The sequence below is a fragment of the Triticum dicoccoides genome, chromosome 5A (assembly GCF_002162155.2).
Source record: "Triticum dicoccoides isolate Atlit2015 ecotype Zavitan chromosome 5A, WEW_v2.0, whole genome shotgun sequence".
NCBI lineage: Eukaryota > Viridiplantae > Streptophyta > Magnoliopsida > Poales > Poaceae > Triticum > Triticum dicoccoides.
In genome coordinates, this window is record NC_041388.1 from 326,411,351 (window position 1) to 326,430,000 (window position 18,650).

At 48.4% G+C, this 18,650-nt stretch overlaps 2 protein-coding genes across 3 annotated transcripts; one reads left to right on the forward strand and one right to left on the reverse strand.

The window, feature by feature from the left end:
• Nucleotides 1-600: 600 nt before the first annotated feature.
• LOC119301276 (putative disease resistance RPP13-like protein 1) lies at nt 601-13,126 on the forward strand. The gene is made up of 2 exons (XM_037578223.1): nt 601-916; nt 9,480-13,126. The coding sequence occupies exons 1-2, from the start codon at nt 629-631 to the stop codon at nt 12,444-12,446; spliced, it is 3,255 nt and encodes a 1,084-aa protein (XP_037434120.1). The 5' UTR covers nt 601-628; the 3' UTR covers nt 12,447-13,126.
• A 1,456-nt stretch (nt 13,127-14,582) lies between these two features.
• LOC119301277 (GDP-fucose transporter 1-like) lies at nt 14,583-17,325 on the reverse strand. Of its 2 annotated transcripts, none has more exons than XM_037578224.1 (2): nt 17,166-17,325; nt 14,583-15,904 (listed from the first exon to the last, which is right to left on the reverse strand). In XM_037578224.1, exon 2 carries the CDS (start codon nt 15,885-15,887, stop codon nt 14,874-14,876), a length of 1,014 nt encoding a protein of 337 aa, XP_037434121.1. In that variant the 5' UTR covers nt 15,888-15,904; nt 17,166-17,325; the 3' UTR covers nt 14,583-14,873. The 2 variants fall into 2 exon arrangements, with proteins under 2 accessions (XP_037434121.1, XP_037434122.1); XM_037578225.1 differs by having other exon boundaries at nt 17,162-17,320.
• Nucleotides 17,326-18,650: the final 1,325 nt, after the last annotated feature.

Genomic DNA, 18,650 nt, shown 5'->3' on the forward strand with positions numbered 1-18,650 from the left:
GGCATTTTGGCACCGATGCCCTACATTGCTCAGCTAGAGCCAAAAAAAAATTATGGGCATCGAAGCAGCTACATGCTCTGATGCCAAACTCCGTAAAGCTAGCCAGAAGCCCCCTGATGGCTAGATCAATGGACTTGTTTATTCCTTATTTTACACTGAGCAGTGCCCTTCATGATGAAGCTGGTGCCATAAATTTTTCTTTGGAAACCAATGATGATGCGGCATCTTTTTGACTAGTATGGCACCGGTAACATAGTGGAAGGCCTAAGCAACCTGCGGAGCAAAAAAAAACACACGCAACAGCGATTTAGCGAGCAAGATAGACGGTAAACCTGAAAAAAAATACAATATCACGGTAAGCTATATGGGACGGGGGTGCCATGTCGATTGGAGGGACAAAACACGTCGTTGGCTCTTCTGTTTAGATTTGAAAGAAAAAAAACAGCCTGTGGATCACTGAAATTTAACGAGTAAACTATTATGGCTCAGGGAGAGACGTGCATCAAGCCCTGTTGGCAAGTCAATGGACGCACCACGTTCCCGCAACAGCAGAACATAAGGAAGTTGCGCCCGGCGGACAAGCCGACGGCAGTTGCCAACAACAAACTGACAAACACGCCGTCCGGTGATGGCCGACGTGAGCCCCTCCCTGAGCCGCGCCGTGGCCACTCGGCCGCCGCGGAGGCGACGGCCGACGACTGGCACGCCCCAGCCACCGGCGGAGACGGCGACGGACAGGAAGAGCAAGGTCACCGGCGCAGAGGCGAGGGCGACAAGCCGCAAGGCGACCACGGCGTGGCTGGTGGCGTACCAGGAGGCCGCGTACGCCTGGGACGACGCGGTGGACGATCTGGAGGCTCACGTGGAGAAGGAGAAGGAGCAGCAGCCGTCGCCGGAGGGGGCTAGGAGATCATCGGTAAGTGCCTTTGGTCTGGATAGATTCCGTGCCAAGTACTATCTTACCCATGCACTCGTTGAGCATGAATGGCAGCTTCAAATTCATATTTTGGCTTTCCGAAATTCCTGTGTTTCTCCTCCATTAATCCCAAACAAGGCCCATAGGTGCTCATTTTTTTCAAGGGGCAGAGATTTGTAGATAGCTGATCACGCTTGCCGCGCGATTCATAGGTGCCCATTTCATGACGCAACGATCTCCCTAATCTTGTCTGATAAACTCATAGCCCTGTTGGTCAACCTTCTGGGTTGCGTGGAGACTAGTATTTCGCTGGCTCTGCACGTGCCAGATTCAGATTAATACACCCTCTCTTCTTAAGGAGGGCGACACAAATTCTGCATTCTACAAGATTCATGCCGCACACAGAAGCCAAAAGAAACGCATCCTCGGTCTCCGGGTGCGCGACAACACCATCACCGACGCGGCTTCCATGACGCAGGCGGTGTACGAGCACTTGTCCTCCATTCTTGGAACCGCATCAGCACGTACTCACTCCATCCGCCTTGACATCATCGATGATCGGCGTTTTGACCTGCTCGAGCTCGACGCTCCGTTCTTTGAGCATGAGATCTGGGAGGCTATCAAGAAAATGCCAACAGGCAAGGCACCCGGGCCAGACGGATTTGCTTCCGAGTTCCTTCAAGCATGTTGGCCAATCATCAAGGCCGACATCTATGAGGCCTTCGACAAGCTCTACATCATGAATGGGCGCGGATTTCACAAGCTCAACGAGGCTCCCTCCTACCTAAGAAGCCTGATGCTGCCGCGCTCACCAACTACCGGCCAATCATCTTGATCCACATCATCGCCAAATTGTTTGCCAAGGTCCTCTTGCTGCGTCTCGCTCTGAGGATGGGGGAAATCGTCTCCACCAACCAAAGCGCATTTATCGTCGGGTGATACGTGCACGACAATTTCCTTCTTGTCCAACAAACGGCTAGATTACTCCACAATACCAAGCCGCCGCGGGTTCTCCTCAAACTCGAATCACTAAGGCCTTCGACACGGTCTCCTGCCCTTCCTCCTCAAAACCCTAGTGCACCTTGGCTTCAGTCTGACGTTGTTGTGAATGGGTCTCCATCCTCACGTCTACGGCCTCCACCCGCGTCCTCGTCAACGGCAACCAGGGGCCACATGTGGATCACGCTTGTGGGCTGCGCCAGGACGATCCACTCTCACTCATGCTCTTCGCTATCGTCATCGACACTCTGAAATCCCTCCTCCAACATGCCGGCAGACACGGTCTCCTGGCCCTTCCTCCTCGAAAGCCTAGCGGCTCACCACTAGGCACGTGGCCTCAAGCATCTCTCTCTTCGCCGATTGTAAGACAATAAGTTTTGGGGAACCAGCACAACCCTCTAGGGGTGGCTTATCTCATTATATATAATGGTTGTGTTACAATATGTACCATATACGTACATAGGTACAGAAGCTATACATAGTCTAACACCCTCCCTCAATCTTAGCCACTTTCTAAAGAACTGAGAAGGGTAAGATTGCGCCTACAAGCCTCAAACTGTGGCAGCGGTGAAGGCTTAGTGAAGATGTCTGCAAGTTGATCCTTAGATGAGATAAACTTGATCTGGAGTTGCTTCTGTGATACACGTTCCCGTACAAAGTGATAGTCAACTTCAATGTGTTTCATTCGGGCATGAAATACTGGATTTGCAGAAAGGTATGTAGCACCGATGTTATCACACCAAAGAATAGGAGGTTGTGGTTGAGACAAACCCAACTCCTGAAGCAAAGACTGCACCCAAATAATCTCTGCAGTAGCATTAGCCACAGCCTTGTACTCAGCTTCAGTACTGCTACGTGACACAGTAGCCTGTTTCCGAGCACTCCAGGCGATCAAATTAGAGCCAAAGAATACTGCATAACCCCCCGTGGATCGCCTGTCATCTGGGCTACCAGCCCAATCTGCATCAGAGAAGGCCGAAAGGACCCGAGAGGAAGTCGGCCGAATATGCATACCAAATGTCAGGGTGAACTGAACATAACGAAGAATGCGTTTAACAGCAGCCCAATGAGTATCTCTGGGAGCCTGAAGATACTGACAAACCCTGTTAACAGCATAAGAGATATCTGGTCTCGTGATCGTCAAGTATTGAAGTCCACCAACAATGCTCCTGTACTCTGTGGCATCCGTAGGAGACAAAAGCTCACCATCAACAGCTGTTATCTTGTCGGTAGACGACATGGGTGTGGTGGTCGGTTTGCACTTCAGCATGCCAGCTCTCTGTAACAACTCCAAGGAGTACTTCTTCTGCGTAAGGACAAGACCAGTAGCACGAGAAGTGACCTCAACTCCAAGAAAGTAGTGAAGCTTCCCAAGATCTTTGACCGCAAAATCAGCACCAAGAGAGCAGACAAGAGCATCAGCAGCATACTGAGAAGAGCTGACAAGGATAATATCATCGACATATACCAAAAGATACATAGTGACTTCTGGCTTCTGTAGAAGAAATAACGAAGTGTCAGCAGTAGACGGCACAAACCCATGAGCACGAAGGGCAGAGGCAAGGCGGGCATGCCAGGCACGAGGAGCTTGCTTCAAACCATATAGTGCTTTGGAAAGACGACAGATATAGTCAGGACGATCAGGATCAGAGAAACCAGGCGGCTGTTTCATATAAACCTCTTCCTCCAAAAATCCATGTAGAAAAGCATTCTGCACATCAAGTTGACGAAGTGACCAACCACGAGAAACAACAATGGAGAGAAGAAGCCGAATAGTGTTAGGCTTGACGACAGGACTGAAGGTGTCCTCATAGTCAAGACCATGACGCTGCCGAAAACCGCGAGCAACAAGTCGCGCTTTGTAACGCTCAATAGATCCATCCGAATGCTTCTTCACTTTGAATACCCATTTTGAGTCAATAACATTTACCCGTGGTGGTGGAGGAACGAGAGTCCATGTCTTGTTACGAAGAAGAGCATGAAACTCCTGCTCCATAGCCTCTCGCCAATGTGGAATGCGCAGGGCAGCCTGATATGAGCGAGGCTCAGAAGATGGATCCGCAACAGCAGCAGCCAAACAAGCAGCCAACCAAGCAACCGTACCATCCTTACGTTCCTTAGGTTTGAAAATGCCACTGCGACTGCGTGTATGTGGTCGGGACACAGGAACCACCGAGGTCGACGGAGCAGCCTGCAACGGGCTGGAGGACGGCGACGTTGACGAGTCAGCCGGTGACGAGGAGCCAGTCACGGTAGCCTCGGACTCGGTTGGCGAAGAAGGCCGACCCACCGGCGAAACCGACAGAGCAGACGAAGCAGCTGGCGACTCCGGCATCACAGACCGGGCCGATGGCGAGCTCGGCATAGTGGGCCGTGGCGCGGCCGGTGTCGCGGGCCGATCCGCTGATGAAGGCGACGTGAGGACCCGAGCCGCGGGCGAAGACGGCATGACGGGCCGAGCCGCAGGCGAAGACGGCGTGACGGGCCGAGCCGCGGGCGACTCGGCGGCCGCTGGCGAAACGGACCGAGCAGTGGAGATGCTCGGCGCGACGGGCTCGTCGGGTGACCATGCATGGGCACGCGAATCGATGCCATGCAACATAGGGCGATCGACGTGCCCACCAGAAGACGACGATGATGATGGTGAATCCTCCAACAGCTCCAAACAAGCTCCACGTCCGGTTCCTGCACCATGGTTAGGTAACAGCAAAGGAGAGTATGCAACATCATCAAATTGGTCAGAAGCAACAGAGGATGAATGCAGGGATGGTGGTTCGACAGTGGACACAGGAAGGTTGGCAAAGGGAAAAACATGCTCATCAAACACGACGTCCCGAGATATACAGACACGATTAGTGGGAACATGAAGACATTTGTAACCTTTATGAAGAGAGCTATAGCCAAGAAAAACACACTTATTAGAACGAAACTCAAGCTTGCGCTTGTTATATGGACGAAGATGCGGCCAGCAAGCACACCCAAATACCTTGAGAAAGGTATAATCAGGTTGTTCATTAAGGAGAACCTCAATGGGAGTCTTCATGTTTAAAACACGAGTAGGAGTACGGTTGATGAGAAAGCATGCAGTGGTGAAAGCATCACTCCAAAACCGAAACGGAACAGATGCATGGGCCAAAAGAGTAAGACCAGCTTCAACAATATGACGATGCTTACGTTCGACTGAACCATTCTGCTGATGTGTATGTGGACATGCTAAACGATGAGCTATCCCAAGCGACTGAAAGAAAGAGTTGAGGTTGCGATACTCGCCCCCCCAGTCTGACTGGACATGAACAATTTTGTGCTTGAGAAGACGTTCAACATGTTTTTGAAACTGAACAAAAATATCAAACACATCAGATTTGCGTTTAATAAGATAAAGCCAGGTAAAGCGACTATAAGCATCAACGAAACTGATATAGTAATTATGACCACTGACAGAAGTCTGAGCAGGACCCCATACATCTGAAAACACAAGTTCTAAAGGATGTTTCACCTCACGACTGGACTCCGAAAAAGGAAGTTGATGACTCTTCCCCTGCTGACAAGCATCACACACTGCTACATCTTTATGACTAGACAAACTAGGAAGCTCATGACGACGCAAAATATGACGGACAATAGGTGTGGCCGGGTGACCAAGACGAGCATGCCACTGTGACGGAGAGACCCGAACTCCACTGAAAACACGAGCGACACCAGGATGCTCCAGACGGTAGAGGCCCTGGCACAACCGCCCACTAAGAAGAATGTCCCTCGTGCCCCGATCCTTAATAAAAAGATCAAAAGGGTGAAATTCACAAAGCATATTATTATCACGTGTGAGTTTAGGAACTGAAAGAAGATTACGGGTCACAGATGGAACTCGAAGAACATTGCGAAGCTGAAGACTCCTATTGGCATGTCTAGTGAGAAGAGATGTTTGACCAATATGAGAGATGTGCATACCTGCTCCATTGGCGGTGTGGATCTTGTCGGAGCCATGATAGGGTTCACGAGTGTGAAGCTTCCCCATCTCGCTGGTTAGATGCTTTGTCGCCCCAGAGTCCATGTACCATTGTGGATCGATGGAGTAGGACTGAGTGTGTCCCTGTTGCTTCTGCGGCGCGGGACGATCAGCCATGGCGACCTGACGGGCATTGTTGCGTGTATCTTTGTCGTCATTGCCAAGACCAAGGAAGCTTCGCTGGAAGCGCTTATGACACTTGGAGGCCCAGTGCCCATCGCGGCCACAAAGCTGACACACACGTGGACCGCCAGCCCCCGGTAAGGTCGCAGTAGGTGGGGGGGCCGAGGCGGGCGACGGTGGCAGCCCCAAGGGAGACCGGGGTGATGAAGAAGAGCGGCCACCCTTGGTGGCGGCGTTGGCCGAGAGGGAGCCAGTGCCCCTGGTGCGGCGAGTCTCGACCCGTTGCTCAGTGAGAAGGAGCCGAGAGAAAACCTCGTGTGCCAGCATGGGTGTCGAGTTGCCCCGCTCGTTGATGATCTCGACTAAGACATCATACTCCTCATCAAGACCATTGACAATAAACGAGTTGAACTCGGAGTCGGTGAGGGGCTGTCCAATGGAGGCCAATGTGTCGGCGAGGCCCTTGACCTTGTTGTAGAACTCAGTGGCAGTGGAGTCAAGCTTCTGACACTCTCCAAGCTGACGACGGAGTGCAGAGACACGAGCCTGGGACTGCGCTGCAAAGGTGCGCTCAAGGATGGTCCAGGCCTCATGAGACGTCTTCGCGAAGACAACAAGGCCGGCAACTGCCGGCGAGAGCGACCCCTGGATGGAGGAGAGGTTCGCCTGGTCCTGCCCCGTCCAGACGCGATGGGCCGGATTGTAGACCGGACCGTGCACGCTGTCTACCAGCGCGGGTGGGCAGGGAAGCGATCCGTCGACGTAGCCTAGCAGGTAGTGACTCCCCAAGAGCGGGAGAACCTGCGCATGCCAGAAGATGTAGTTGTCGGCGGAGAGCTTGATGGTGATGAGATGACCGAAGTGAAACGGCGGCGGCGAAGACAATCCCATCGAGGAGGCTGCCTGGGGTGCAAACACCATGGAGGCAGCCGGAGGCACCGAAGCCGATGCGGGAGGAGGCGGGACCGCAGCCAGGGCGGGCGCCGCAAAGCTCGCGGCCGGTGCGGACGCCGCAAGGCCCGCGGCCGGGGCGGACGCCGCCAACCCCGCCAGCGGGGCAGTGTGATCCGCTTGCGGCAGGAGCGGCGGGACGACGCCTGCGGAGTCCGCAGCGGACGGCGGCGCCGCGGTGTGGACCACGAGGTCACGCCCAAGCGAGGACGCCGGCGGCGTGGAGAAGACGGAGCCGATGCTCCTTGTCCCGATCGGAGCCGGAACAGAGACGGCATCGAGCGGGAGGTTGAGCAGAGCCGCAAGAGAGGCCGGGAGGAAGCCCGCAGCAGTGGAACCGGTGGTGGCGGCGCTCGACATGGCGGCGGCGCGATCGGTGGCGTGGCGGCGGCGGTGAAGGCGGCGGCGGCTGCGGCGGCGGTGCGGGTATTAGGGTTTAGAAGCGGAAGCGATCGTAACCTAGCGTGATACCATGTAAGACAATAAGTTTTGAGGAACCAGCACAACTCTCTAGGGGTGGCTTATCTCATTATATATAATGATTGTGTTACAATATGTACCATATATGTACATAGGTACAGAAGCTATACATAATCTAACACCGATGACGTAGTCATTTTCTGCCATCCCGAGCCGCTCGAGCTAGCTACCATCCGTGAGCTCCTACGAATGTTTAGACACGCCTCTGACCTGCACACAAATTTCGCCAAGTGGTCGGCATCACCAATCTAGTGCACGGCCGACGTTGCCAACGTGATCGCCACCTCTTGCATCGTGAAAGACTTGCCCATCCCCTACCTCGGATTGCCGCTCACCATCCGCAAGTGCCACGCCTCCATGATGTTCCCTTTAGTCGACAGGCTTATCAAGAAGCTTACCACCTGGAAAAGTGTCCCTTCTATCATGCGTCGGGCCCCTTGCTCTGGTGCGCCTCGTGCTCACTGCCATGCCGGTCCACATCCTCCTCGCCATGGCCTTAAACCCCACGATCCTAAAAAAATCACCACGGTGGTTAGAGACTTCCTTTGGCATGGCCGCAACGCCTGGTCTGTGATGATCTCCAGGTTTCACTGTGGATCAGAGACATCCACGAAGCCATGAGCTCTGCTACTGCAATCAAGTACGTCGACCTCTAGCGACGGATCCAACGAGTTCAACTCTATGCCGAGCCAGACAAAATCACTTGGAAGTGGACCAACAATGGATATACAAGGCCAACTCTGCCTACAAGGCCATGTTCCTCGGATCGACCACCACCCCCTTTTGGTGCCTCATCTGGTGTTCCCAGGCCTCGACTGACGCTAAGTTCTTCCTTTGGCTCGCCTCCATGGACCCGTGCTGGACCACGGAGCGCCGCGCTCGCCACGGCCTACCCCATGCCCCCCTCTGCAAATTTTGCAGTCAAGAGCCAGAGTCCCTTGACCACCTGCTCGTCCAATGCGCCTTTTCCATGTTTGTCCAATGCGCCTTTTCCAGAATAACCTGGCATGAGATCCTCTCCTGGTGTCGCCTACCAGTCCCTACACCGAGCCCGACGAATGGCTTCTTCAACTGGTGGTCCATGATCAGCAGCACCGCCCCAGCCCACCTCCGTAAAGGGACCAACTGCATCATTGCCTAGTTCCTCTGGAAGCACCGGAACGCCTGTGTGTTTGACAACCTCCGGCCATCGAACAATGATCTTGCTCGCACAATCAAAGACGAGGCTTGCTTGTGGGCACGTGCTGGAGAAACTAGGCTAGCATCAATTATTCCAGTAACCTGAGAACACTTGCATTGAGGCCGAGCTACTCAACAATGTGTATTCACCAAAAATAAACATAACAAAACATCCTAAATTAGTTTGTACTAAATCAGTGACAATAATATGAATCAGAGGGAGTAGTACATGTGAACCGGTCCAATTTATAGTTGGATCCTCAACATCAGATATGTACATCAAACACACTTTTCATCTTTTGCCCGCATACTTCAGCATGACTGCAGAAAAATAACGCAGCATGACTGCTACATGGTGGAAACCATGCCTGTACAATGCAGTCCAAAGAGTTACATGATTGTTTCAAGTATATATAAATTCACAAAACGATAATAGTACACTCGTGACAGAAAGAATAAACAGTCAAATCAAAAATTGCAACTGTGCAATACTGAAAAAAAAATGTAATACAACTGCCCAAGAGTTATTATTGGAGAAATTATGCATACCATTCAAAAATGCTGATGAAGTCAAATCTTGCTGGAACAATATGTTTTTCCAATTTGAAATATTTAGTTTAGCTTCACTTGAGATGTGTTGTCTCCAAAGTGATTTACAGCTGAATGGTATGTTAAAGTATGTTGACAAGCCTTGTCTTGTAGTTTTCGGCATTTTCTCTGGATTTTCTAAGCCTTTTCATATGACAGAGAAGAAATTGAACCTGAACAGATCCTTGTTATTTCATTTATTTCTGATCACTAACAAGAAAAATTCAACCTGAACAGATTCTCCGTTGGCTCTTACCATCATCAGCTGTCCATAGGACAGAGAAGAAATTGAACACCAATATTGAAAAGCTGGGCAAGAAAGTGCTTGCGATTGTACAGCGGGGACGGGAACAAGTTCTTATACAAATGGACTGGCAGCGACATGATTGGATAAGTAAATTTTCCGGGAGTCCGTCCACTAACTCTGGTAGCCTGGGAAACCTAGAGCAGGAAAAGATGGAGTTGATTGATATTTTGACTGACAGCCAAAGCTCCAGCACTGTTGTTGCCATAGTTGGGTGCTGTGGAATTGGCAAGACTACATTGGCACGAAAGGTATATGATGATTGCTACACGAGAAATGTTTTCAATACAACTATATGGGTAGATGGTTCCATAGAGTCAACTGGTCCGGGATTACTGTCCGCGGTTGTACGTGCCGCTGGTGGGAAACCTGGAGCAGAAGAACAAAGTAGGGAGAAAATTATGGACATGTTGGCTGTAATGCTTGAAGGGAAGAGATTCTTACTGGTTCTTGATGATATATCCAGTCACCATAACCATGATAGTTTCCTTGAAGACCGCTCGTTTGTAAAGCATGGAAGCCGAATCCTGATCACAACGCGAGACCAGAGTGTTGCAGCAGGAATGAATCGTAGCTACATTCATAATATGCAGGAATGGCCATTCCAAGACTTCTGGACTCTGCTCTGTGCTAGTGCTGGCCTGGACAAGGAACATGATCAGGAGAACTTGAGGGAAATTGTGATAACAATTATCCAGAGGTGTAACAAGGTCCCACTGGCTATCAAGATTATCGGCGGTGTCCTAGCAACCAAGGACCCAACACAGGCGGAGTGGCAGCAGGTTAATGAAAGTGAACTGTGGTCCTTGGATCTGGAGGACATTCCTGGTGGGATGAAGAAACTGAGTGGGCCTGTCTACATGGCATACAGTAATTTGCCATACCGTTTGAAGCTATGTTTCCTTTACTGCCTGCAGCTCCCAGAAGGCTTTGTGATTAGCCAGCATGTTGTTACTCAGATGTGGATAGCAGAGGGCTTTATCATCGATGAAGAAAATGACTGTGATCCTCAAGATATCGCAGACCGCTTTTACAGGGAGCTGGTACTCACAAACCTTCTGGAGCCTGAGATTGGCTCTGCTGACATGACAAGATGCACAGTACATGGATGTGTCAGGTCAGTTTTGCAACTCTTAATTAAGCACCGGTGGTTTGGGAAGAACAAGTGGGCATCTAGTATTGAAGAAGCAGGAAATATGACAAGGTTCAGGACAGTTATCTGCAAGAATCCCTTGGCTGACCGTGGCCTGGACAAAGTGTTTATGGGGCGGAGATATTTGAGGGTGTTGGACCTTACTGGCACCGGTATTAGGCACATTCCAGGGTCAATAGCACTTCTCCATCACCTTAGGCTCTTAAATCTTTCTCTGACTCAAATCATGGAGCTTCCAGAGTCCATTGAGAGCCTCAGAAATCTGCAATTCTTGCTCCTCCGGTGTTGCAATGGGCTTCATTCTCTGCCAGAGGGGATCGGTAAGCTGCACGACTTGCAGTGCCTCGATCTCGAAGGATCAGTGCCACAGCTTTTCTTGCCAAGCTTGGTAGGCTTGAAGCAGCTAACTACTCTGCGTGGTTTCATAGTGAACCACAAGGAAGTAACTGAGAAAGATGTCAGTGGGTGGCCGTTGGAAGACCTGGAACATATGAACTCTTTGAGAAGCCTCCAGATACTGAAGATAGACAGAGTTGTGCAGTTTACCAGGGCACAAGAAGCTGCACTGGAGATGAAGTCTCACCTCACACAGCTTGATCTATGTGGTAGCACCAGTGATATGCATCTGCACGTACCAGCGGCAGAAGCTAGAAGGCTCCATGGAGTTCTCAACAGTCTCTGCCCTCCCGGATGCCTGGAGTCTCTCAAAATAGCAAGTTACCACGGGCGATTATTTCCAGATTGGTTACTGCAGCTCCCCAGTCTCCAACGGCTGGTTCTTGCAGATTGCAAATTCTGTGAGAGCCTCCCTTGTCTCGGACAGCTACCTCAACTCAAGTTTCTCACCATAACCAGCTGTTCCAAGTTGCGCACCATTCAGCGAGGTTGGTACACAAAACCAGCATTTCTGAAGCTAGAGCATCTCCATGTAGATGACATGGACAAGTTGGAGTCATGGACGGGATTCCAAACTGGTGACTTTCCTTCCCTAATCAAGTTTCATCTAGATAGCTGCCCCAACATAGAGTCACTCCCAGCTTGCCTTGAGTACTCCAAACAACTGACAAGCATGAAGGTTGTTGCTGCTGGTAGCCTCATAGTAATTGGCAACCTACCCATGCTCAAAGAGTTAATTGTGCAAGACAGCAAAACTCTTACTTCTGTCTCCAATCTTCCATCACTTGAAGTCCTGATGGTCATTGGCTGCTCCAGGCTGCAAGATGTGAAGGGACTCAGATGTGTAAAGCACCTCCGCATAGTAGACAGAGAGCTCACAAGGCTTCCAGATTGGTTGACAGGGCACGCTTCAGTGCTACAGACATTGACTGTATTTGGCACGGAGGAACTGCTTGGCATGTTAGTTCCCAGTGGCAAAGATTGGCCGGCCATTCGTGACATCGAAAAAGTTTATGGTAACCTGACTGATGGATCTCCATTCTTCACATACACAAAGAAGATGGGCGATTTCCAAGCATTTGGAGAGCAACGAGATCTTGTTGTCAGGTCAGTAGTTGACCATCAATTGGAGGGCTGGTCTTCACATTTCATAGCTAGGAGTTTTATCTCTCGAATCAGCATGCACAATACCATCAAATGGTATTTGATTCCTCTGCTTGCCACTGCCCTGGTGCTTTTGCTGTCCATGGTTGAGGAGATTAAAGTCATAGGAGTCTTCCTCGTCTTCTTCGCTATCATAGCATGCTTTTGGTGTCTTTACTTCTTCAGTATCTGTAAAGCTTCGAACTAAGATTGGAAGAAACAAAACCATGTGGAAAGGAAAGGATCGAATATTTCAGTGGTACATATACTCATTGTAAATTTGCCTGTGTTGTCTGCTAAAGGGTGCTGCTTGTGGGGTAATGGCTTACCATGTACTCACTCCGTTCCAAAATAAGTGTAGGGGAATACAAGGCATTAACCCATTGGGGGGGGAGGCAGTAGCCGATGTATACATCAAGCGCTGACGTTTTCTGGGATATTACCCTGTGTACTGTGTAGAAAATAAAAGAATATACATGCTTTCTCTATCCAGTCATGCTGCTGCTGCATTCGACGAAAAAAAGACAGGGGAGGAAGCTGAATCACTATTGGAAACAATATGCTGTTCCTCATAATCTACTCAAGATTTATTTTTCCACTCACAAGCTCTCTGCATATTGGCAACATTGTCTGATTGTCACATGCCAAGGATGAGAGGAGAAAGAAATGCAAGTATAAAAGAGAAAGTTAATGCTTCAAGTCAGTCAAGCCTACTAGGGGGAAGAGAGAGACACCTAGCTACAGTCCACCATGCACCATGGACAAAGTAACCCCTCCCTCTCATGGACCAAGTGTACAGAACAGATTAGACTAAATGCCTTCAGTTATGGGTGATTTGTTCATGGCCTTGAGCCTGTTTAAGAACACCCTATGGGTACATGTACTTTAATACTCCCTCCGTTCCAAAATAATTGAAGTTCTACGATTTTTCTTAGTCAAACTTTTTTTAAGTTTGACCAAGTCTATTGAAAAATCCGCAAAGACCTACAATATCAAATACTAGTATGCATACACGTGCAATGCACGTCTTAAAGTTAGTGAGTGATTTTGGCACAAAGCTTAGGCTAGTAAATAGATTAGGGTTTAATCTTTGCAAGGGGCGACGCTTCATCTTCATGTTTTGATCTTTCGAGCTTCGATCGTCCAAAAGTTCGTTTGTCGATAAATTAGATGGATCTTCGACGTATAATTCTACTGGCTCCTTGGGGTGGCAATGTTATGGTTTCTCATTATGCATACGCAACGACAAAATTTGGTGTCTACTTCTTTGGATCAGTTAAGGGTCCTTAGGGCACGTGCATGAAGACTTTTCGTTTGTCATCGATAAGGTTAAGTTAGGTCTTGTATGAAAATAATGGCAATAGCGTTAGCGGCTCATTCTGACAACGATAATGGTCGTTCGGTTGTCCAAATATCTCATTTTAAATTTTGTTCTGTTTGTTGTATATCGGATGAACCTTTATGATAATAGATCCGTGTTATTTAAAAGTAATTCTTATTACTTGGCGACAAAGAGCGAAGCTAAACATAGATACAGAAAATTTTATCCATGTACAAACCCATTTTATTTATAAAATATTAATTTCCTGTCTCCCTGTTTTCTTGGCAGGCTATCTCGAGGGGCTCGTCCGTACCAGGTCACGAGCACACGATGCATGGGGCCCTTTTTTCAGGAGGGAGAGCGGGATGCTTCTGGAGTAAGCTGATGCTACTGTGCACTGCGAATCCTGATCATCTCAGCCGCTAGATTTAGAAAATCAACGGTTCCGATCAAGGCTTTGAGTTCAATTCAAAACTGGTATACTATATAGGAGTATAGATATATAATATGAAAATTCATTTCATAATGAATCTAATGAAGTAAATTTTATTTTGTAGATGCTGATAAATTTTATATAGACTTGGTAAAACTTAATGAAGTTTGACTTAGGATAGGACAATCCTAAAACTTCAATTATTTTGAAACGGAGGAAGTACATCTCTTCCATTTGAATGAACTCTCTAACCCTCAAGGGTGACCTAGTGCTACTTTTCTGTCGAGGAATGCCATAAACTCTGTGAAGGGATCCATGCTACCGAGGTTACAACATAAGCACGACTATCCGAAAGACCAATTGATTCCGTCACCGGGGACATGGTCGTAAGCTTGGACTCTTCGCCTTACCTGGATTACGCCTCCCATCAAGAGTTCAGGCAAAACCATGTTAAGAAACATCGTTGCCCGACTTCCGCAAGTATACCACAGCTTGTTCCGAGGATGATGTATATGCCTCTTTAATATTTGCATCTCCCAATGCTTGCTTGCTCCAAAGCATCTGGACTTTGTTACCACAAAAGGCACCAATGGCCAATATATATAATTATCAAGAATAATATGAGATATCCATATAGGTATTGTATTACAAGTTTACAACGGGCATCACTCCTACCATAAAAACAGTAATTTAATCTAGTTTTTTTCCAGTAGAAATGAGTAACACAGACAGAAAGGGCCTTCTAGTTATAAAGGAAATATTGTGTACTAACACTGGCACTGCCTATTGTATGGTTCTGTTGCAAAGGGCCTATTAAGCAAAATTAAAGGACAAACCTATCGACCTAAAGCTAAGAATGGCACTCTTCATGCACTGGGCACTCAAGATGAAATAAGCTTCTGTTTCTCCTCATCATACTCAGCACTGTCACTTTCATCCTTAAGTTCCTCCGATGCCGTTTCATGCTGAGCTGATGCAATATTTCCTTTTGCAGTAACTGATTGCTGATAGAGTACTCCACCAGCAAGAGTGAACAGCAGGCTAACCAAACCAAATGCACTGGCGTGCTTGTCCCAGATCGTCACATTGATTGCCACCGTGAGGAACTTGTTCACAACCCCAGTCACCGTGAATGCCGTGGCTGAGATTGCTTTCCTAGCCGCAAAGCCAAAGAAGCTGATGAGTAACCCAAACAAGCATGACAATGCCACCGCGACAAAGGCATCGAGCTGGAACCAACCCTCAACCCGTGATTCGACTGCTGAGAAGACCGACTTGTGCTCCCCTGTCAAAAACCAAAAGATGGGGGATATCATCAAGGAAAGAAGGTTGTTATACAGCACAAAACCCCATGTGTTTAGACCCAGATTCGTCACAATATGCTTGATGTACACCATCTCAGCTGTTATTGTCACCAGATAGGCAAGCGCCCAAGAGTATGCTGTGAGGCTGAATGCAGAATCTGTTATCACATAGCCAACCGCTCCTCCCAATATGATAACAAGGGATGAAAATGTGAGCTTGGAAGGGCATGGTTGCTTCCGGAAGGTTGTGTCAGCAATAGCAACCAAAAGCGGAGTCAAGGATCTGAAAACTATGAACGTGTCCACATTGGCATGAACAAGGAGGTTTGTGTTTGTAAATATGGCGAGGTAGAAGACAATAGCAGCAGGTGCAAATTTCTTGGCAGTCTCCAGGTTGAAGGGGTCATGGCAGAGAAAGCCTAGCTTTCCAAGGGCCCAAACACCAGCAGCAGATGTCAAGTACTGTAGCGTTGTCAGGAGGCCGGGGTAATTGAACTTTGTGACGGCATACTTGTTAATGATCGCCAGCAAGCTCGAGCACAAGGCATAGCCTATCACAAGGCTGCTGGTTGCATAGTGTTGCTTCGCCATGAGACCAGATTATTCGCCTGAAATTGGTTCAGTAATGACACACATGAGATACCAAACCATACATTATTATTCTAATGGAACTGCAAGATATCCCAAGTATTCTTCGACTTATTTTGCCTCTAAGAGAACTAGTTAGATATTTTGACATGACTCGTAGTATATTTTTATCGGATGTCCCCAAAGGGACTCTTAATGACGCATAATTACACACAAGTATGCACCTGTTAAATTAGTACTACCTGGCCACCAAATATAACTAAGATGGCCACATCAACAACATGACGCATTAGAAAAATCAACAGGCAGCAAGAGTTTAAGGCGCCTAGCATGATCTTAGACAATTTTCTCCCCTAATGTCTTGGCAGTTCTTGCTTATGATCACATTTGTCAGCAGATTAAAGCAATGCAGTGTGTTTCACTTGCGCGTGAATCATGAGAGTATAGCTAGAGAATACCAGGGCACTAAAGCTAAAATGGTGCTCTGCTCACCAAAGTCTGATCCGGACCAACAGAATATCTCAGTTGAGGACAAGTGATTCAACACGTGTGTAGTATGAGCTCATATAAGCGTCTTTGCACAGCCATGCCCCCCATATGCCTATGTATCCCAATTAGTGGGCTAGGCATTAATTACTGCAGAATCGGTTTGACACTAATTACTGCAAAAGCCGTGCTACTGGTACTGACTACTGCTAGTATACTGCAGAATGGGTACTACTACTAGTACTAGAAGTGCAAGAAGCTCCTAAGATGAGGCACCCTAAGTTTCCGACGAACAGAGCAAAAGGGCAAACACCACAAAACAGCGCGTTCGTTTAGGGGGGATCTGCCACACGATCTCCGGTTGGCTGCACACAAACAAATAACAAAAGGAATGGAGACAAGAAACCATCAGCTTCCGTCCTCCGCGTCGCGCCCTGACCAAGGTTCTGGGGGGCAACCGCGCTAAGATCACACAGGCAATGAGTCATGGTAGTAACAGTAACCCCCAAGATTTTTCTTTTTCTCTTGGCTTTTCTTTCTTTCTGCGAGGTCTTGGCTTCTCAGCTGAGCCAAGAATCTATTCGCCACATCAAGGGCGAGCGATTCCGGCCCCCGATCTTATTATCTCACGGCCAGGTCCCCCGCCCCGTTCCCCGGGATTTCTCGGATGCGGATTAGCAACGACAGGAAGAGAAGGGGTGTTGACGGAGAACAGTTTCCAGATCAGAAATCCAACCCAAGAAGGAAGCGAGCCACACAGCGGAGCAGAGAGGGGAAGAAGATGGGCGTACGTACGGGGGGAGGTCAGGACGCGCGGCAGCGTCCACCCTTGCCTCCGGCTCCGGGCTTGTGCAAAGCCCGCAATGCTACGCGCGTGTGTGGCTGTGTGCTGTGTCGGTGTGTGTGGCGGAGAGGGATTTATACGTCAGGGGAAGAAGAAGAGGAAGAAGAAGAAGGAGGAGATTTTTTGGAACGAAAACAAAGCATTTAACGCAGCACAGAGGTCCATCCCCGTCGTCGAGACTCGAGACAAAACGATTACATCAAGTCAAGGAAAAAACTGCACGAAATTGATGGCGCGGGCACGGGAGTAGGGCTACTTCCTCAACTTTCCATTTCCTTGTACTCTCCCATTACTCCAAGCAAAGTACTACCTCTCTATGGCTCTCTATGGGTTTATTAGGCCTTCCACTATGTGATCAGTGCCCGGTACATTAAAATATTACAGATTAGGCATCGATGCTCTGAGAAATTTCTATGGCACAGGTCACACTATGTGCCTTCGCAGCCCATAGAAAAGTGGGACCACATGTATACATAAAAAATGAAGCAAGACAGCTTTCCCTCAATCCTTCGTACGAGTTCTCTAGTCCTCCTCTGTCTCATCCCGTCGATCCTTCACAGTTTAACATATTTTATTGCAATGCTAGAAGTGGGCATCGATGCACCAACTTGCTCCGGTTCCCTGGAAAAATATTATGGCACCGGCTGGGCAATGGAGGGCATCGGTGCCAAATGAACCAAAAGTGTATTTGGCACCACTTTTGGCCTACATAGTGAAGGGCCTTAGTTCCCTTTATATTGTACTAGATGACTCGTTGCGCCAATAGCGCATGCGCAAAGGGCAAGAGGGAGCCAACAATTGTGAGAATATTTAGACACCCAAGTCAAAAACCAAATGTGGCCAACAATCCTGCATCCTCTGCTTGGAAGACGCCTTTTCTCACCGGATCTAACATAAAGAGCAAATCTCAGAGAAAATATAAAGCATGAAAGGCTTTAAGTTATACTATTGAGACCATACCACCATATCTTCATTTAGTTTCTTTGGAATCTAAAGATCTAAGAGGAGGGTACATGTGAGAAGTTGTGAATCCACAACAAAAAACTAAACTAACTTGCAAACAAACATTTCAAGTTTGGAAGCCACAAAGAAGCAGCCCAGATCTCTCGTTGTAGTGCAGGTACATGTCCTTAATCCTGCATCCACGTCCCATAATTTTTCAGCACCTAAATCCACGAAATCCAACCGGAGGAAATCATGGCAGAAACATGCGTCGTGGCTTACGTGATTATATTAGTGAAAAAACAGAGGCAAATACAAAACAGAGGCAAACATTGCTCATTGCTCGACTACCAAATTATTTGGCCCCGTGAAAAAATATATGACGAAGGGAGCAACTGGGTATGATAAAGCTATGAAGTATGGAGTATAAACCAAATACAAAATACTGTTTTGCTACTTTACCATTTTAAGTCTGCAAGTGTTCATACTATGTA

Bases quoted from the DNA above. Each gene is read 5' to 3' on its own strand.
- LOC119301277 (XM_037578224.1), bottom strand. From the start codon at position 15,887: ATGGCGAAGCAACACTATGCAACCAGCAGCCTTGTGATAGGCTATGCC.
- LOC119301276 (XM_037578223.1), top strand. From the start codon at position 629: ATGGCCGACGTGAGCCCCTCCCTGAGCCGCGCCGTGGCCACTCGGCCG. The intron at 917-9,479 runs GTAAGTGCCTTT...CAACCTGAACAG, and splicing joins AGGGGGCTAGGAGATCATCG to ATTCTCCGTTGGCTCTTACC.